The 13,962-nt window shown below is 44.7% G+C and overlaps 2 protein-coding genes across 3 annotated transcripts; one reads left to right on the top strand and one right to left on the bottom strand.

Moving 5' to 3' along the window:
- Nucleotides 1-26: 26 nt before the first annotated feature.
- cep135 (centrosomal protein 135) lies at nt 27-9,018 on the top strand. Of its 2 annotated transcripts, none has more exons than XM_047586732.1 (26): nt 27-297; nt 614-747; nt 858-1,048; nt 1,140-1,307; nt 1,383-1,524; nt 2,195-2,279; nt 2,374-2,502; nt 2,618-2,833; nt 2,948-3,013; nt 3,116-3,266; nt 3,368-3,597; nt 3,680-3,835; nt 3,943-4,080; nt 4,685-4,762; nt 4,917-5,068; nt 5,192-5,307; nt 5,388-5,542; nt 5,895-5,950; nt 6,254-6,422; nt 6,521-6,631; nt 6,728-6,913; nt 6,998-7,207; nt 7,339-7,541; nt 7,631-7,735; nt 8,274-8,429; nt 8,557-9,018. In XM_047586732.1, exons 2-26 carry the CDS (start codon nt 635-637, stop codon nt 8,576-8,578), a joined length of 3,504 nt encoding a protein of 1,167 aa, XP_047442688.1. In that variant the 5' UTR covers nt 27-297; nt 614-634; the 3' UTR covers nt 8,579-9,018. The 2 variants fall into 2 exon arrangements, with proteins under 2 accessions (XP_047442688.1, XP_047442689.1); XM_047586733.1 differs by having other exon boundaries at nt 8,274-8,452.
- On the bottom strand, nt 9,006-12,155 carry chst14 (carbohydrate (N-acetylgalactosamine 4-0) sulfotransferase 14). Its single transcript, XM_047586740.1, has 2 exons — nt 11,612-12,155; nt 9,006-10,254 (listed from the first exon to the last, which is right to left on the bottom strand). Exons 1-2 carry the CDS (start codon nt 11,888-11,890, stop codon nt 9,427-9,429), a joined length of 1,107 nt encoding a protein of 368 aa, XP_047442696.1. The 5' UTR covers nt 11,891-12,155; the 3' UTR covers nt 9,006-9,426.
- Between the last annotated feature and the right edge of the window lie 1,807 nt (nt 12,156-13,962).

Raw genomic sequence — 13,962 nt, 5'->3', positions numbered from 1 at the left:
CCGGTTCACTAAACACGCCGCCCCTCCACCGAGCCTCTCTGACTTCCATGGTGACGAATCCAAACCGGAGACCATCCATCGGCGCTCTTTTCAAACCCCTTTACCGCGGAAACATGTCAACCAAAAGAGTCAATGATTATCTGGCTATAACGAAGAAATGCATCTAATATTATAATGAGGGCAGTACAAGTAGTCGGTCCGACAGACGAGACGTTTACGTCGGTGATGTAGAATAACACTGACGGTGTAGTAGCTGGCGTTAGCCGTGAGGAAAGCGGTGTGCTGCACGGACGTAAGGTAAAAGTTGGACACTTCTGAGATTTAATGCTAGCGACGTGGTTAACGATGGTCAAATTACGCTGACTAGCAGGATAATGCTAACAACCGTTGGTAAATTGTTATTAACCCACATAAAATGCTAATGTCGGCTTATTAGCTCCCCTACTTAACGGTAAGGTGGCTACATAACATTAGCTAACACCAAATACATGGCTTTAACCTCCAGTGCACGTCTTACAATGACCCAGATTGCACATTTAGCGAGTTTCTACGCGTCTTCCGAACTAGCTGCCCTGCTAATTAATATAGCCTGTGTTTTGTTGTGCCGTGGTAGCTTCCGCACCACATCACAGCCATGACCAGCAGCGCAGAGAGGAAATTCGTCAACTTGCGGAAACGTCTGGATCAGCTGGGCTACAGACAACCACTGGGGATAGAGTCCCTGCCACTGGTGGAGAAACTCTTCAGGTGAAGCTTGTGTTTTACTGCCCCTGCCTTCCTGCCAGTCAGTCAGTCAGTCAGTCCGTCCGTCCCTGATGGTCAGATGTTTTCCAATCACGTCTTCCTCTGTGTCACAGTGACCTGGTCCACACGACTGAAAGCCTCCGCAATGCCAAGCTGTCCGCAGGGAAGACCGAGAAAGAAAGCCGAAACTTTGATGCTCTCCTCGAGCCGTATAGGACAGAAAATGCCCGGGTGGTGAGGGAAAACAACGAGCTGCACCTGGAGCTGCTAAAGCTGAAGGAGGAGAAGGAGCGTGTCTCCAGAGGTAGACCCCCTTCCTTCCTGAAACCCGACATCCATCACCTGCATACACAAAATATTGTGTTGTTAACCCCACGAATCCCATCTGGTTCCAGAGCTGAAGGCCCACGTCAGGAAACTGGACCACGAGACGTCAGATCTGAAGTTTTTAAATAATCAGTATGTGCACAAGGTCCGCTGCCTGGAGAAGGAAAGCAAGGCTAAGGCCGAGCGCATCCAGCAGCTGCAGGAGAAGAACATGCAAGCTGTTGTGCAGACGCCAGGTAACGGCAGATGGTGTGAACCCAGCTGTGCTCACATTCAAAGGGAAGTTTAAAATCGGTCTTTACTTTCCACAGGTGGGAAAAAGCGCAGTATTCCTTTCAGACGGCAGAGAATGCAGATTGATGAGCTCGTACCTCCCTCTTCTACTTCAGCCTATCCTGTGCTGCAGCCCGACGATCCGTACATAGCCGATCTGCTGCAGCTGGCAGATGGAAGGTTTGTCTTGAGAGTTGGTTGGTATAGTCCAGTCAGCCATGATATTGTGACCACTCAGACCACTCTTATCATCACGTCACCTGTCAGTGGATGGTACATATGAGGCATCAAGTAAATGTTTGGTGCTCGGAAGTTGATGTGTTAGAAGCAGGAACAATTGGCAAGTGGAAGGATTTGAGTGACCAAATAATTGTGATGGCTAGAGGACTGCAGCTCTTTGTGGTGTTCCTGGTTTTCAGTTTTTAAGTATCAAAAGTAGTCCAAGGATGGAAAAGCAGGAACCAGCTACAGGGTCTTTCAGTCAGGGTGTCCATGCCGACCCCTGTCCATTGCTGACAGCTCCTACAATGGACATTTGAGTGTCAGAGCTGGACATTAATGCAATGGAAGCAGGTGTCCCGGTCTGATGAATCTTTGCATCATATGGATGGTCGTGTTAATTGGGAAACACTTTGCAGGATGCAATGTAATACTTCTTTGCTTTTGCAATGGTGTTGAGGTGGTGTGATATATCAAAGTATTGTATACATAAATGCCAAGACCCAGGTCAAATCGTGATAAGATCGTCAGTGTTATTCACTTCACCTGATAATGGTTTTAATGTTGTGACTGATGTATGTGTTGATGCTTCTGTTTACATCATCTCCTGTGACTCGCTGTGTTTTTGTAGAATTCATGAGTTACAGGAAGACATCATCAAAGTCAAACTGGACCTGGAAAATGCTCAGCGATGTATACAGCATTTAAACACTCAGGTAAGTTCAATGGAATCGTGTGATGTTGTGGGATGGTAAACAAGTTCATAAAATGAAAATGAGGGGTTGCTTTAATTATTTATATTTCAATTAGGTGGAGGAGAGGGACAAAGAGATCGCACGTCTCAATCGTAGTCTTAATGGAGGACGACCTCACGATGTAATTTCCCTGGAAGCTCAGAACATCAGCAACGAGAAACTCATCGCTCATCTCAACCTTCAGGCAAGCAAAGCTGTCACTGCACATGGAATATTTATAGGAAACAAAATCATTTCTCTGGAAGATGAGGGGTTTGAATGAATCCTTGGACTGAAATCTGTGTCTTTATGTTGATCAGATTGAGTACCTACAGGAGACAAACAGGACACTGGAGGATAAGATAGAGGGACTGCAGCAGAAGAAGGAGGATGCCTCCAATGAAGTAGCCAATCTGTCTTTAAAGAACCTGGAGCTGTGTGAAGAGCTGACGCACATAGACGACCTCGCAATGAGGCTGGAGATGGACAAGGAGCGAGTGTTGGAAACCGCTGACATGGAGCTACAAGAAACTAAAGTAAGAATATGAAGATGCGTTTACAGAACCACCGAGTATTAATGGATAGAAGAGTGACTTAGCACACTCAAAAAAAAAAAAAAATGCTCAAAAGCTACGATGTTTTCTCAACAGAAAGAAATTCAGAGGCAGCAGAAAATAATTGAAGACTTGGAGGATATTATCACAAAAACAAGAAGGGTGCGCACAGTACATATAATGTCACAGTTAGATTCTTAATCCATTTTTTTGTTTTATGTTAAGTTCTTATACACCACTGTTGCTTGAAATTGCTAAATTCAGGAGCAGTCAGAAGGTGACTATGAAAAAGACCGCCTTAGCGATCAGCTGGTAGAGCTCAAAGAGCAGAATGAGAAGATGGAAGGACTGGTCAACTTCCTGGAGAATGAGAAAATCCGACTGCAGGACAAAGTAGAAAAATTAATGGCAGCTGGTAAGATGTAATTTTGTGCGTCTCAACTGTTGAAATGTATTTTTGTGTTAGTTTTGCATCATTCACATTATTGTGTTACTGACTTGTTTCTGTTTTCTTAGAGAAAGACCTGGTGCTGGAGTTGGAGACCATGCGTACCAAATATGGTGTTTGTGGGAGGGAACGCTCTCCATCTCGTCTGGATGCGTTTGTCAAGAGTCTAGAGGAGGAGAGGGATTATTATCGCCTAGAGGCAGAACGCTACAAAAGAATCAGAGGAGTAGCTGGTCTGGATTTAAGCCCCAGTCGCAGTCCAACCAGAGGCAGGAGTCCAAGGTCCAAAGTAATCAGGGTAAGAGATTAAACACAAAAAAGGTACATTTTTCTTAAAATGAATGTGGACTATGTGCAGTATGACAGCTTCACATTTTTAGGGAGGTGTTCCAGAGGCAGAACTGGCTCATTTAATTAAGGAAAGAGACGAGCTGCAGGCTGCTCTGCTGGACTTTGAGAAGCACATGGTGGACATTCAAAACGATGTGAAGGCTCTCAGCGCTGAGAGAGAACATTTCAAAGCCCTGTTTAGACAAGTAAGTTTAAATGACATATATATATATATATATATATATATATATATGAACCTAAAGAAAACAACAACAACAGTCTTTTCCAATTCTGAAAACGTTCATTCATTCAGGCTCAAGACGACCTAAAGCTGGCCCACAGCTTAGATATGTCAGCTGACGTCATGAAACTGCAGGAGGAGCTGAAACGGGCAGAAGTAAAACTTGAACAACTGGGCACTGAAAGAGACACACTGATGGAGAGGCTAAAGGTCAGTCCGAGAGTAACGCCTTTCATGATTCAGGTGCACCCCTGTTCTTTAGGATCCTAACTGCAAGTATGCAGTGTTACTCATTCAAAAATAATCGTCCAAAGCCATTTTTATTGCAGGTACCATGCTTTGTTTACATCCATGTTTACCTCCCTTCTTACTGGAGCATTGCTGCTTTTCTTTTTGTGTGTGTTACTGCCGCCTGTAGATCAATTTGATTAGTGTGTTGCCATTAGTAGAAATCTATGTAATTTCAGGCAGTGTCTTGAGATGTTTAAGGAGTGTTGAAATTGCAAAATTACAAAGCTGACATGTTTGGTAAATGAATTAGGTAATTTTGACAGGAGTTGATCAGTGTTAATTTGAGTCTCGAGAGTCATTTTTCTAAACAGAAACATCAAAAAAGGACTTAGAAAACACTCCCTATTTTTATTTGGGAGTGTTTTATAGAGGAAATGATCACAATTGAACCTTTACATGAGTTGATTATGAAAAGTAGTGCTACTTGAATCAGCCCCCTCATTAACTCAGACACTACTTGGCCTTCTAAACAAGTTTTACAACAGAGTTTGGATGCACAGTCTTATGTTATATGCATTTACAGGTTGCCCAGACATCTGCTGTCACAGAGAGACAAGGAGAGGAGAGGAGGATTCTTGACCTCGAAAACGCAGTGAAGAGCGTGAGTGCGATCGATAATTCAATGAGCCTGTTCAAATATTTTCCCCTACCCAGCTCTGCTAATGAGCGAAAACTCATTTTGTAAAGTCCTCTACTCTTAACGTTGTTCCTAATGGGGTCCTCTTTCTGTGTTTCCATGTGGCTTCGTGGTGTAGCTGGAGCGGGAGAGGCTGGACCTGCGGGCTCAGGTGTGTCTACTGAAGGAGAGCAGGGAAGCGGTAGAAGAGGAGCTGAAGGCTCGGTCTACTGTTCTGGTCCACAATGCAGAGGAGGTCGCACAGCAGAGAGCTCAATCTAATGCCCTGAGGTTTGAAAAAAGCTATAAAGCAGTGATGTGCACATCTCCCATGTCCTCTTCCACTGCAGAGCTTTTCTGAAAACAAATATGACCGATGGATTGCTGATAGACTTTTCACTGTCTGTCCGTCAGGTTGCTACAGGAGCAGATGGAGCAGTCGCTGTCTGATACCCAGCACAGGCTGTCTGTGAAGATGAATGAGCTGCACGCTGCCCACGAGCAGATTGAAAAACTTGAAGAGAGAATAGGTTGGTGCTGTACTTCCACCTTTCTCTCCCTTCCTCTCAAGCGCCGCTCGGCTACTTGTAATTTTCGGTTTGTCTGCCAGGGGAGCTGAGTCAGCACGGCTCCAAGCACAAAGAGGAAGTAGCTGCTCTTCACAAGTCGATCTCTGCCCTGGATAGAGAGAAAGATGCTCTGCAGGATGACGTGGATCAAAAGACTGAAAAACTGGTTGTTGTCCAGGAAGAGCTGTCCAAGAAGGTAGCTACCTCAAACAAGCCTCCCAGACACGACAAGCTTTTATTGAAGGATAGTCACACATTTAAAGTCTCTTAAAATATTTACATGCCAACATGTACATAGAAAATGTAGTGACCTCTGCAATTTTATCTTCTATCCATACTGGATGTAAAAACCCAAGGCAAGAGCAGTGTAAGGGATGAGGGACCAAATCTTCTAACAATACAAAAGACATTAATTGTACAGTAGTTTATTCCCTGTTTATATGAGGGCAGTAGTTGTTGGGTGAGTTATAGTGCTACTAAACTTTGAAAATGAAGCTAAAGGCGGTTGTGCTTTTAAGAATGAGGGTAAATCTGTGGCCTTTAAACAGGAAAAGACCCTTGAAGATATGCGACTCACCGTCAGAGATATGGACACCTCAGTAGCGTGAGTATAATGCTTTGACAGTTCTGAATGTATTTTAAAAGACCTTAGGGCCGTTCAGACTTAAACTGACACCTACATAATGTGGGCCGAGTGTAATATTATATACAGGTTATGTACTGTGCAGGATGGATGGATGGATGACCTTAATGTCTTAATAGGTGTATTAAGTTGGACACAAATGGATCACTTGAATAACCAGATCTGAAAACGGCTTAAATGTCACAATAAAAAGCCTGTACAATGAGTCATCTCTTCCTCTTAAAGAACTAATAGACATGTTGTCACGTGGTCATTTCCTTTCAGCCAACTGCAAGGAGCTGTAAACAGCCGCGAGCGGGAGATAGCCAGTCTGAGGAGACAGCTGGACGCGACACAGGAGGAGCTGGTCGGACTCAGGAGAGACAAAGAAATCACAATCAGAGAGAACAGGAGGCTGCAAGATGACCTGGCCACGATGACCAGAGAGAACCAAGTAAGAACTCAACAATCAGTTACCGTTTCTTTTGTCCTGTTCAAGGAAAATCACAGAATTAAAAAGAGAACTAACTCTTCTTTTGTCTTTTTGTCCAGACTGTACATGTGGAAATGGAGGAGGCTTTGCATGAGAAGGACGAGCTGAAGCTGAGGGTCCACTCTTACATTTCTGAAGTGTCCAGAATTGAAAAACTGATGGCCACAAAGGCAAGAGAGGACCACATATTACTACAACTATATATACTATATATCAGAAATACCCGGGCACCCTGAAGAAACCCTATTCTGATTGTTGACCCACAGGAGCAGGAGAACAGGAATTTGCTGGAGCGCTTCAGGATGGCCCACTCTGAGGTGGAGGAGCGGGAGCAGAAGTTGCAGCAGGCTGAAGGCCTCAATAACTCCATCCGTCTGGAGCTGCTCTCCTCAGACTCAGAGCGTAGACGCCTCCGAGATACCGTTGGAAACCAGGAGAGAGAAATCCAGCAGGTGAGACACGGGATGGGAAAAATCTGCGGACATTACTGAGTAACTATTCTTGGGTTTCACCTTTCGCCCTGCTGTTTCTCCAAGCACATTCAGGCCCTGCAAGCTTACGAGGCCCAAGTATCCTCCCTGGTGCGGGGGATGTCCCGACTAGAGGAGGAGCTGCACAAAGCACAGGAGGAGAAGGCCGCCCTCCTCTCGGACCTGGCTTCTGTCAGGGAGCTTTGTGTCAAGCTGGACTCTGGCAAGGAGCTCACCGCACGTCAGCTTACCTCCAAAAGCATGGACCTCGAGAGGGTGAGGCCTGCAGCTGTTTTGACTTATTTTTAAACCAACTTCTTTCAGTCTTGGCACTGGTCGCATTCCACAGAGCGTGCACACAGCTACGTGAGCATTTTTTTTATCATTCTCTCTGCTCTCTGGTTTAGGTCACTGGAGAACTGGAGGATGTTCGGTCGGAAGCTGAACTTCTTAAGAAGCAACTAGCCAGCGAGAGGCTGACCGTGCGTAACCTCGAGACGCTTCTCTCCACCAATCGACACAAGGAGTTCCAAACTCATCTGACAGTGAGCGAGAGGGAGTCGGAGCTCAAAGTCCTACGCGACAGGCTCACCCTGGCCGACAGCAAAACGTAAATGAACCCATTAGTTAATGGTTTATGCAGAGCACGGTGTCACTTCTTTTAAAAAGGGTGTTGAATAATTGTGTGTGTCTATAAAGTGCAGAGCATGTCAGGGAGGTGTCCCAGCTCCGTGGCAAAGTGTCTCAGCTGCAGACAGAGATGGATGTCCTGAAAAGACAACTGACCACTGAGCGCTTTGAACGGTGAGCTTCACATAACTCCATCTCCGGTTCCTGCACCATTTTTTGTTTTTGTTTTTTCCTCCATGGATGCTGAACTTCAAACTGAAGAAGCCAATTTCTTTGTTACCAGTGTGGGATTTTGTGTATCACAACTTTTGTATCAGTCATGTCTCAATAACAGTGGCAGAGTTGATGCAATAGCAGTGTTTACAAAGCAGCTTATTCCTCAACATAATCTACTTTATAACTTGGATTTGACTTAACAGAGATGGAGGCATTGTTCAAAGTGTCCCAGTTCACTGAAAAACACTTTTATAATCAGCATTCTGATCATTTTTAAGCCAGAATCAAGTGTTGGGTTAAATTGTCAAACAGTCCAAACCCAGATCAAGAAAACATACAAATATTTAAGCTGAAACCACATTTTACATTTATTTAGGTACTTGGCAGAAAAAAAAACAAAAAAAAGCATGTAGCCACATGTATTGGGATGTAACAAGACAGGGGGGATTCATTCACTGCACATTTTGAGCCTGTCCCACTGCCTCTGTGTCCTCAGAGAAAGAGCCGTTCAGGAGATGCGCAGACAGGGTTTGTCTTTCTCGTCGTTGCGGAGCTCTTCGCCGCTCAGTTCCTCTGGCAGCATTCATCAGATCTCCCCAGAACGCTCCATCCTCCGAAGCCTCGACCGCTCCACTGACAAGTCAGCAGACAAGTAAGACTTCGGACACGAAGACAGTGAGACTATGTTCATTCATTAAAATATATGGTCCCTTTTAAATAGTCTACTACGCTAAAAGACAAAAATGACTCTTTAAAGCCTCTCTCCCCTCTCTTTTCAGGAGTGTGAGCTTCAAGGATTAAAGACAAATGAAGGCGCTGATGAGTGAGTTAAAAAACCACTAGAAGCTTGAAGAACCGAATCTGGACACGAATTGTGAAGGTCTCCACAAACCTCGACATGACTTAGCCCGTAGCGTGACCTCGTGCCATTTTATTGTTCCGTCCATGCAGAGGTAGTCGGGATGGAAAAATGCCCAACTAAATCAAATGACCGTCCATTTGAACAATTTATTTTTCTATCTAAATGTCCAACTTCTCATTAAACCTTAGTTACGCCCTGTCAGTACGTCGACCAGCCACTCGTACAAACAGGATTCAGCTCGGTGAGTTAGCTCACGTGTGAACAATTACACGTGTGTCGAGAAATGTTTTGTGTATTATGTTTAATATGTTTTTTTTACGATGTTTAAATTATTAAATTATTCAATGAATAAAGCCATACATAAACCAGAAACGGCAAATGTGCGCTCCGCCAAACGTTCATTTTTGGTTTTAGTAACTGGGAGTGAGAGACTTAACGGAAGAATATCCACCTTGACTTGAAACCCTCAACCCGCTTTTTAAATGCCTGTGTTACAGCCATTAAACGAACATGAAGAAACAAAACACACTTTGGTCTTACAACGTAACACTTTCGTCGTTAGATACTGAGTTGGTTCATTTACTGTAACAGTCAAAACAACATAACGATAATGAGTTCAAGCTTTAGTGGTTTTAAACTCAAGTGTCTTTCTCTGTAATGAGCATTTTGCAGACATCTCAAGTAAAAATGTGTAACAGCTCTCCAAATACTGTTTGTTTCCTAGGAATAAAAATAGTACAAATGATTCTCTATAAAAATAATTTCACAACTATAAAACATTGCAACTTTAATGCCGGCAGTGTGCAGTGGTTGTGTTTGGGAGGGGATATGTAAATAGAGAAAAGTCTAGAATGTACTTGGGCAGCAGTTCCCTGAGCAGCTTCTGCGGTAAGCTGCACAAGTAATAGTGTAATGTCTCCACGGTGACCGGCTTGTACCACGTTTGCCTCTCTGGGAAGTGGACATAAGGAGGCGCTCCAATGCGCTCGAGCACAAACTCTGCGTCTCTTTCAAGGTTCTCGTAGGACCCAATGAAATCGTACGGAACGGCGCACGGCTGGCACAAGTTGTACACGGGCATCCAGTGCTCGTTCATGCGCTCCGCGTCCTCATCCAGCAGGTAGCGGACAAACTCTGCGAAGGTCACGTCGTCTCCCGTTACGGATGCGTCCTTGGCGTGTCCCTTTCGGTACCGCTTTATGATCTCCACGCCATACTTTTTCTGGTAGGACTGGATCTCTCCGAACTTGTTCCTGTATGCGGAAAGCAGACGCTCCATGGGCTCCCGCACAAACATGAACTTGAAGTAGTGCTTGAGGCGGTAGCGGATCTCCTCGGGCTTCAGGGAGGACAAAAAGAGCAGGTCGCTGCGGTGGTCCATCTTGATGCTGACGTCCACGTTCTCCAGGGCCCCACTCAGGACCTTGAGGACCCTCTTCCAGTTGGAGCAGGCCACTTTAGGGACGTAGCAGTAGAGGAAGTGGTACTCGTCGTTCACCAGGATGTGCTGCAGCAGCGTCTTCCTCTGCAGGGGGCTCAGGGACCAGATGCTGTGGGGCATGTTCTTCTGGCTGCACACGGTCTTTATGGTCCTGTTACGGATCTCCTGGAGGATCTGTGAACCCAAAAACCAGAGAACAGAAGATTCATTCAACCACACGTCTGTGAAGGTTCTCAGTCATCCAGGTCATGGTTTACCCCAGTCACAAAGCTGCAATGAAGGCAACTGAGCTGTTGGGTTTCTTGAAGACGTTTCTCTGCTCATCCAAGTAGCTTCCTTTAATAAGTATCTGGTCATTAAAGACCTTAGTCATGTGAGTTTCAGGTTGACTCTCATAGATGCTCCAAATACTCTCTAACTGAAGAAGCTACTTGGATGAGTGGTGAAACATCTTCAAGACAGTCTACCAGTCCAGCTGCCTTTCTTTAGTACTCTTTAGTACTTCTTGTTGACATACAAGCTGGAAGAGTCGAGTTTGAAACAAGCAGGCATTTACCAAGTAGAGAAGGTCCAGTGGAGAGACTCTATCAATGTGCACAATTGGAACACTGACCCATACATTAAAGATCCAGACGTCTCAGCCTCTGTGTGGACCATTCAACTTTATGAATCTGCTGTACTCAACTGGCTGTGTATATTTATTTAAAGGTAATAATGTAAAGGTAATATACACCAATCAGCCACAACATTATAACCACATTCCTAATAGTGTGTACGTCTCCCTTGTGCCTCTAATACAGTTGTGATGGTTTCCTGTGGTGTCTGGCAACAGGATGATGTTAGTGGGGGACTTCGGGTCCTGTGGGTTGAGGGGAGGGTCCTCTGTGGATCATCCCACAGATACATAATGAGTTTGGGATCTTGGGAATCTGGAGGCCAAGTCAACACTTGCTGCTGTTTTCACGTCGTTTTCTTTCTTTCTTTTTTCTTTTCTTTCTTTTTTTTTTTTTAAGATGTTCCTGATGTTCCTGTTTTTCTTTTTCTGCCATCAAGGAGTATCATTGCTGTGGGGTGGGCGTGCCTGGTCTGGTCTGCTCTGGGGCTGGTACATGTGTAAGTAACTCCCACGCTAATTCCACGTCCAAAACTTTCCCAGCAGAACAGTGAATTGACACAAGATGGTGAATGTTATTTACTTCTCCTGTCAGCGGCCATAATGTTCTGTCTGATCTGTGTATCGTGGCACGTATTCCTTTAAAAAAGAAAAAAAAAAGTGTGGGGGGGGGGGGTAGTGCCACATAAATGACATTTGATCCATCAACCAAATCTGTGGATTCAATGTTAATCTGAGGGAAAAATAACAAACGACGTCTTTTACAAAAGTCACACTGAAAGTAACCCTTGGCCGACCCTTGAGGCCCCTAAAGACTTAAGCCTACTATAATCCACAACTGTTCCGAAATACTTTTCAATACACAAAGCACGAGGTTTCCCCGCCGGCTACGTTATTTGGTGCGGTCCAGTATTTTACCTGGGACTCCACGTCGGCGCTATCCGGGCTGTGTTTCCCAGCCTGCCTGATGAAGTCCAGCCGCCTGGCCTGGCTACCCCGCGGTGAAGGCGTCTCCATACTGTTCAGCATTCCTTTCTCTATCATGAGCAGCAGGCCTCCGGATGCTACGATCACCAGGAACGTCAGCACGGACGGCAGCACCGCGGCGCTGCGGCGGACCGAGCCCGGGCTCACGGTCGTCCTAAAGTTTATGACCGAGCCGCTGCGCGCCCCGTAGTCCTGCCTGCGGGGAAGCATGCTGCGTGTCCGGCTGCTCTCCTCGATAGCGGTCCGCTCCTTTTTGTCAAGCCGAAAGCTGATCACTACCTGAGAAAATAACTCCTGGTTAAAGCACCACGTACCCTCATACTACTACTGAAGTTCAAAAGTGTGTCAAATGTGTAACTGTACACTGGCAATTCCTGTTTGAACTGTCAAAATAAGACGACTAACCCCTGCAAGCCCTTTGTTTGAAACTAAAGTCTACGGAAAAGAAGTAGAGCATGTTTCAGTGGCGAAAACTAAGCTGACACGAATGAACTTGTTCTTTTTTTGTTTTTGGAAAAAAACAGACTTTCAAAATAAAATCCTCCTTGATAAATTTTTGCTAAAATATATATATATATATTTTTTTTTAAATCACCGAAAACACTACTTAGGACTGAAGTGTAGAGAATTCAACAATTTTTATTATTACAACTAAATTTATTTGGTTTGCTTAGAATGAAGTTGTTGAGCTGTAAAGCCTCTGATCACCAGCACCTCTTCCATGGTGCGTTCCGGGCCAGCTAGAAGATGTTGTTCATTTAAGTGTGTTTGGGGTTTGTCATAATATCTAGCCACATCATGAATCAGTGGTCCCTACCATCAAAGCCTTTCAAAATGTTGCGTTTCTGCTAACCTCTATTCATCCTTTCAGTAGAATTCCACTGACAGCGTCATTATAAAAAATACTAAACAACAATCACAATATATAACTTATAATGCTCTTTTCTAGCACTGGTCACACCCGTTCCTCCTGTCACATGTCCTCTCTTGGCCAATTATTTTTTTTTTTTCTGAGGAAATACATCAAGCATGCCTCATTATCCCGCACACCCAGTCAGTGATGAAATTGCATCACTAATTTTACAACAATAACCGGATTGAGAACCTATTCAGCACTCACTTTACATACTCAACGTTAAGCCCTGTATCATTAAACTCTTACCTCTCAAACACCAAGCCTCCTCCTCCTAACCTTAAAATTGACATAAGCTCTAAGAATAAAACTCTATGTCACTGGGTCAAAGTAACTGGAGATGAAACACAGCAACACCTGTACAGTGACCGATGCCAGTAAAGTGAAGTGGATGAGGTTTTAGTGGAGGCCTGTTGAGGCCTAAATTGTCGTTTTTGTGCCACATGTGAGGACCTTCTGTCTGTGCAGCGCTAGTGTTGAATGTGGTATTTAGAAGCAAAGGCACCATTTTGGCTCTCTGCTTTCCAAGTAGTGAACCAGAGCTCACATCTCTTACCTACATCTCACTCAGTAATAAAGTCTGATGAAGCAAGACTGGTTCAATATCCTCTAGGTCTGGACTTGGCCGGGGTGACATATTAAGATTGATCAGTTTTTGCTGGGGTGAATCACATAAGACCTGCACTTTTAGTATAAACTCTAAATTCTCAGCCAGTGTTTATAGTTGAATAGACGTCTGTAACTCCTGGCTGCCAAGAAAGAGCCAACAGGTGTCGTATAATATATCGGGGGTTGTGTATGTATCAGCTGTGTTGTGGATTTTAGTGCCTATAAGCGTGGAAAACTCAACAGACACCGATCAGGCACAACATTATGACCACGGACGGGTGAAGTAAATAACATCTTGTGACAATTCAGTGTTCTGCTGGAAAATTTTTCCTCCTGGCATGGATGTTACTGAGGCATGCACCACCCATCTAGACCAGACCAGACACCCCCACCTCATAACAGTGCCACTCCTTGATGGCAGCAGCCGTCCCCAGCAGCACAGCACAAGGTGTTGACCTGGCCTCCAGATTCACTAGATCCCAAACTGATCAAGTACCTGTGGGATGGACCCTCCCCTCAACCCATAGACCCAAAGACCTCCACTAACACTCAGACGGCCCATGTCCATTCTCCGATGAGGGAGACCTACACAATATTAGGAACATAATGTTATGGCAGACCGTGTATAAATCCAGTGCGCAGTTCCTGCAATGATTCATTCGTATATAAAGCAAGTAATGCGCAAGTAGTCTCAACTCCCCACCAGTCATCAAAACCGAAGAAGCTACTTGGGAGAAATGTCTTCAAGACAATTCAAACA

This window comes from Mugil cephalus, chromosome 6, assembly GCF_022458985.1.
Source record: "Mugil cephalus isolate CIBA_MC_2020 chromosome 6, CIBA_Mcephalus_1.1, whole genome shotgun sequence".
Lineage (NCBI taxonomy): Eukaryota > Metazoa > Chordata > Actinopteri > Mugiliformes > Mugilidae > Mugil > Mugil cephalus.
This window is presented reverse-complemented; position numbering and strand designations above follow the sequence as displayed.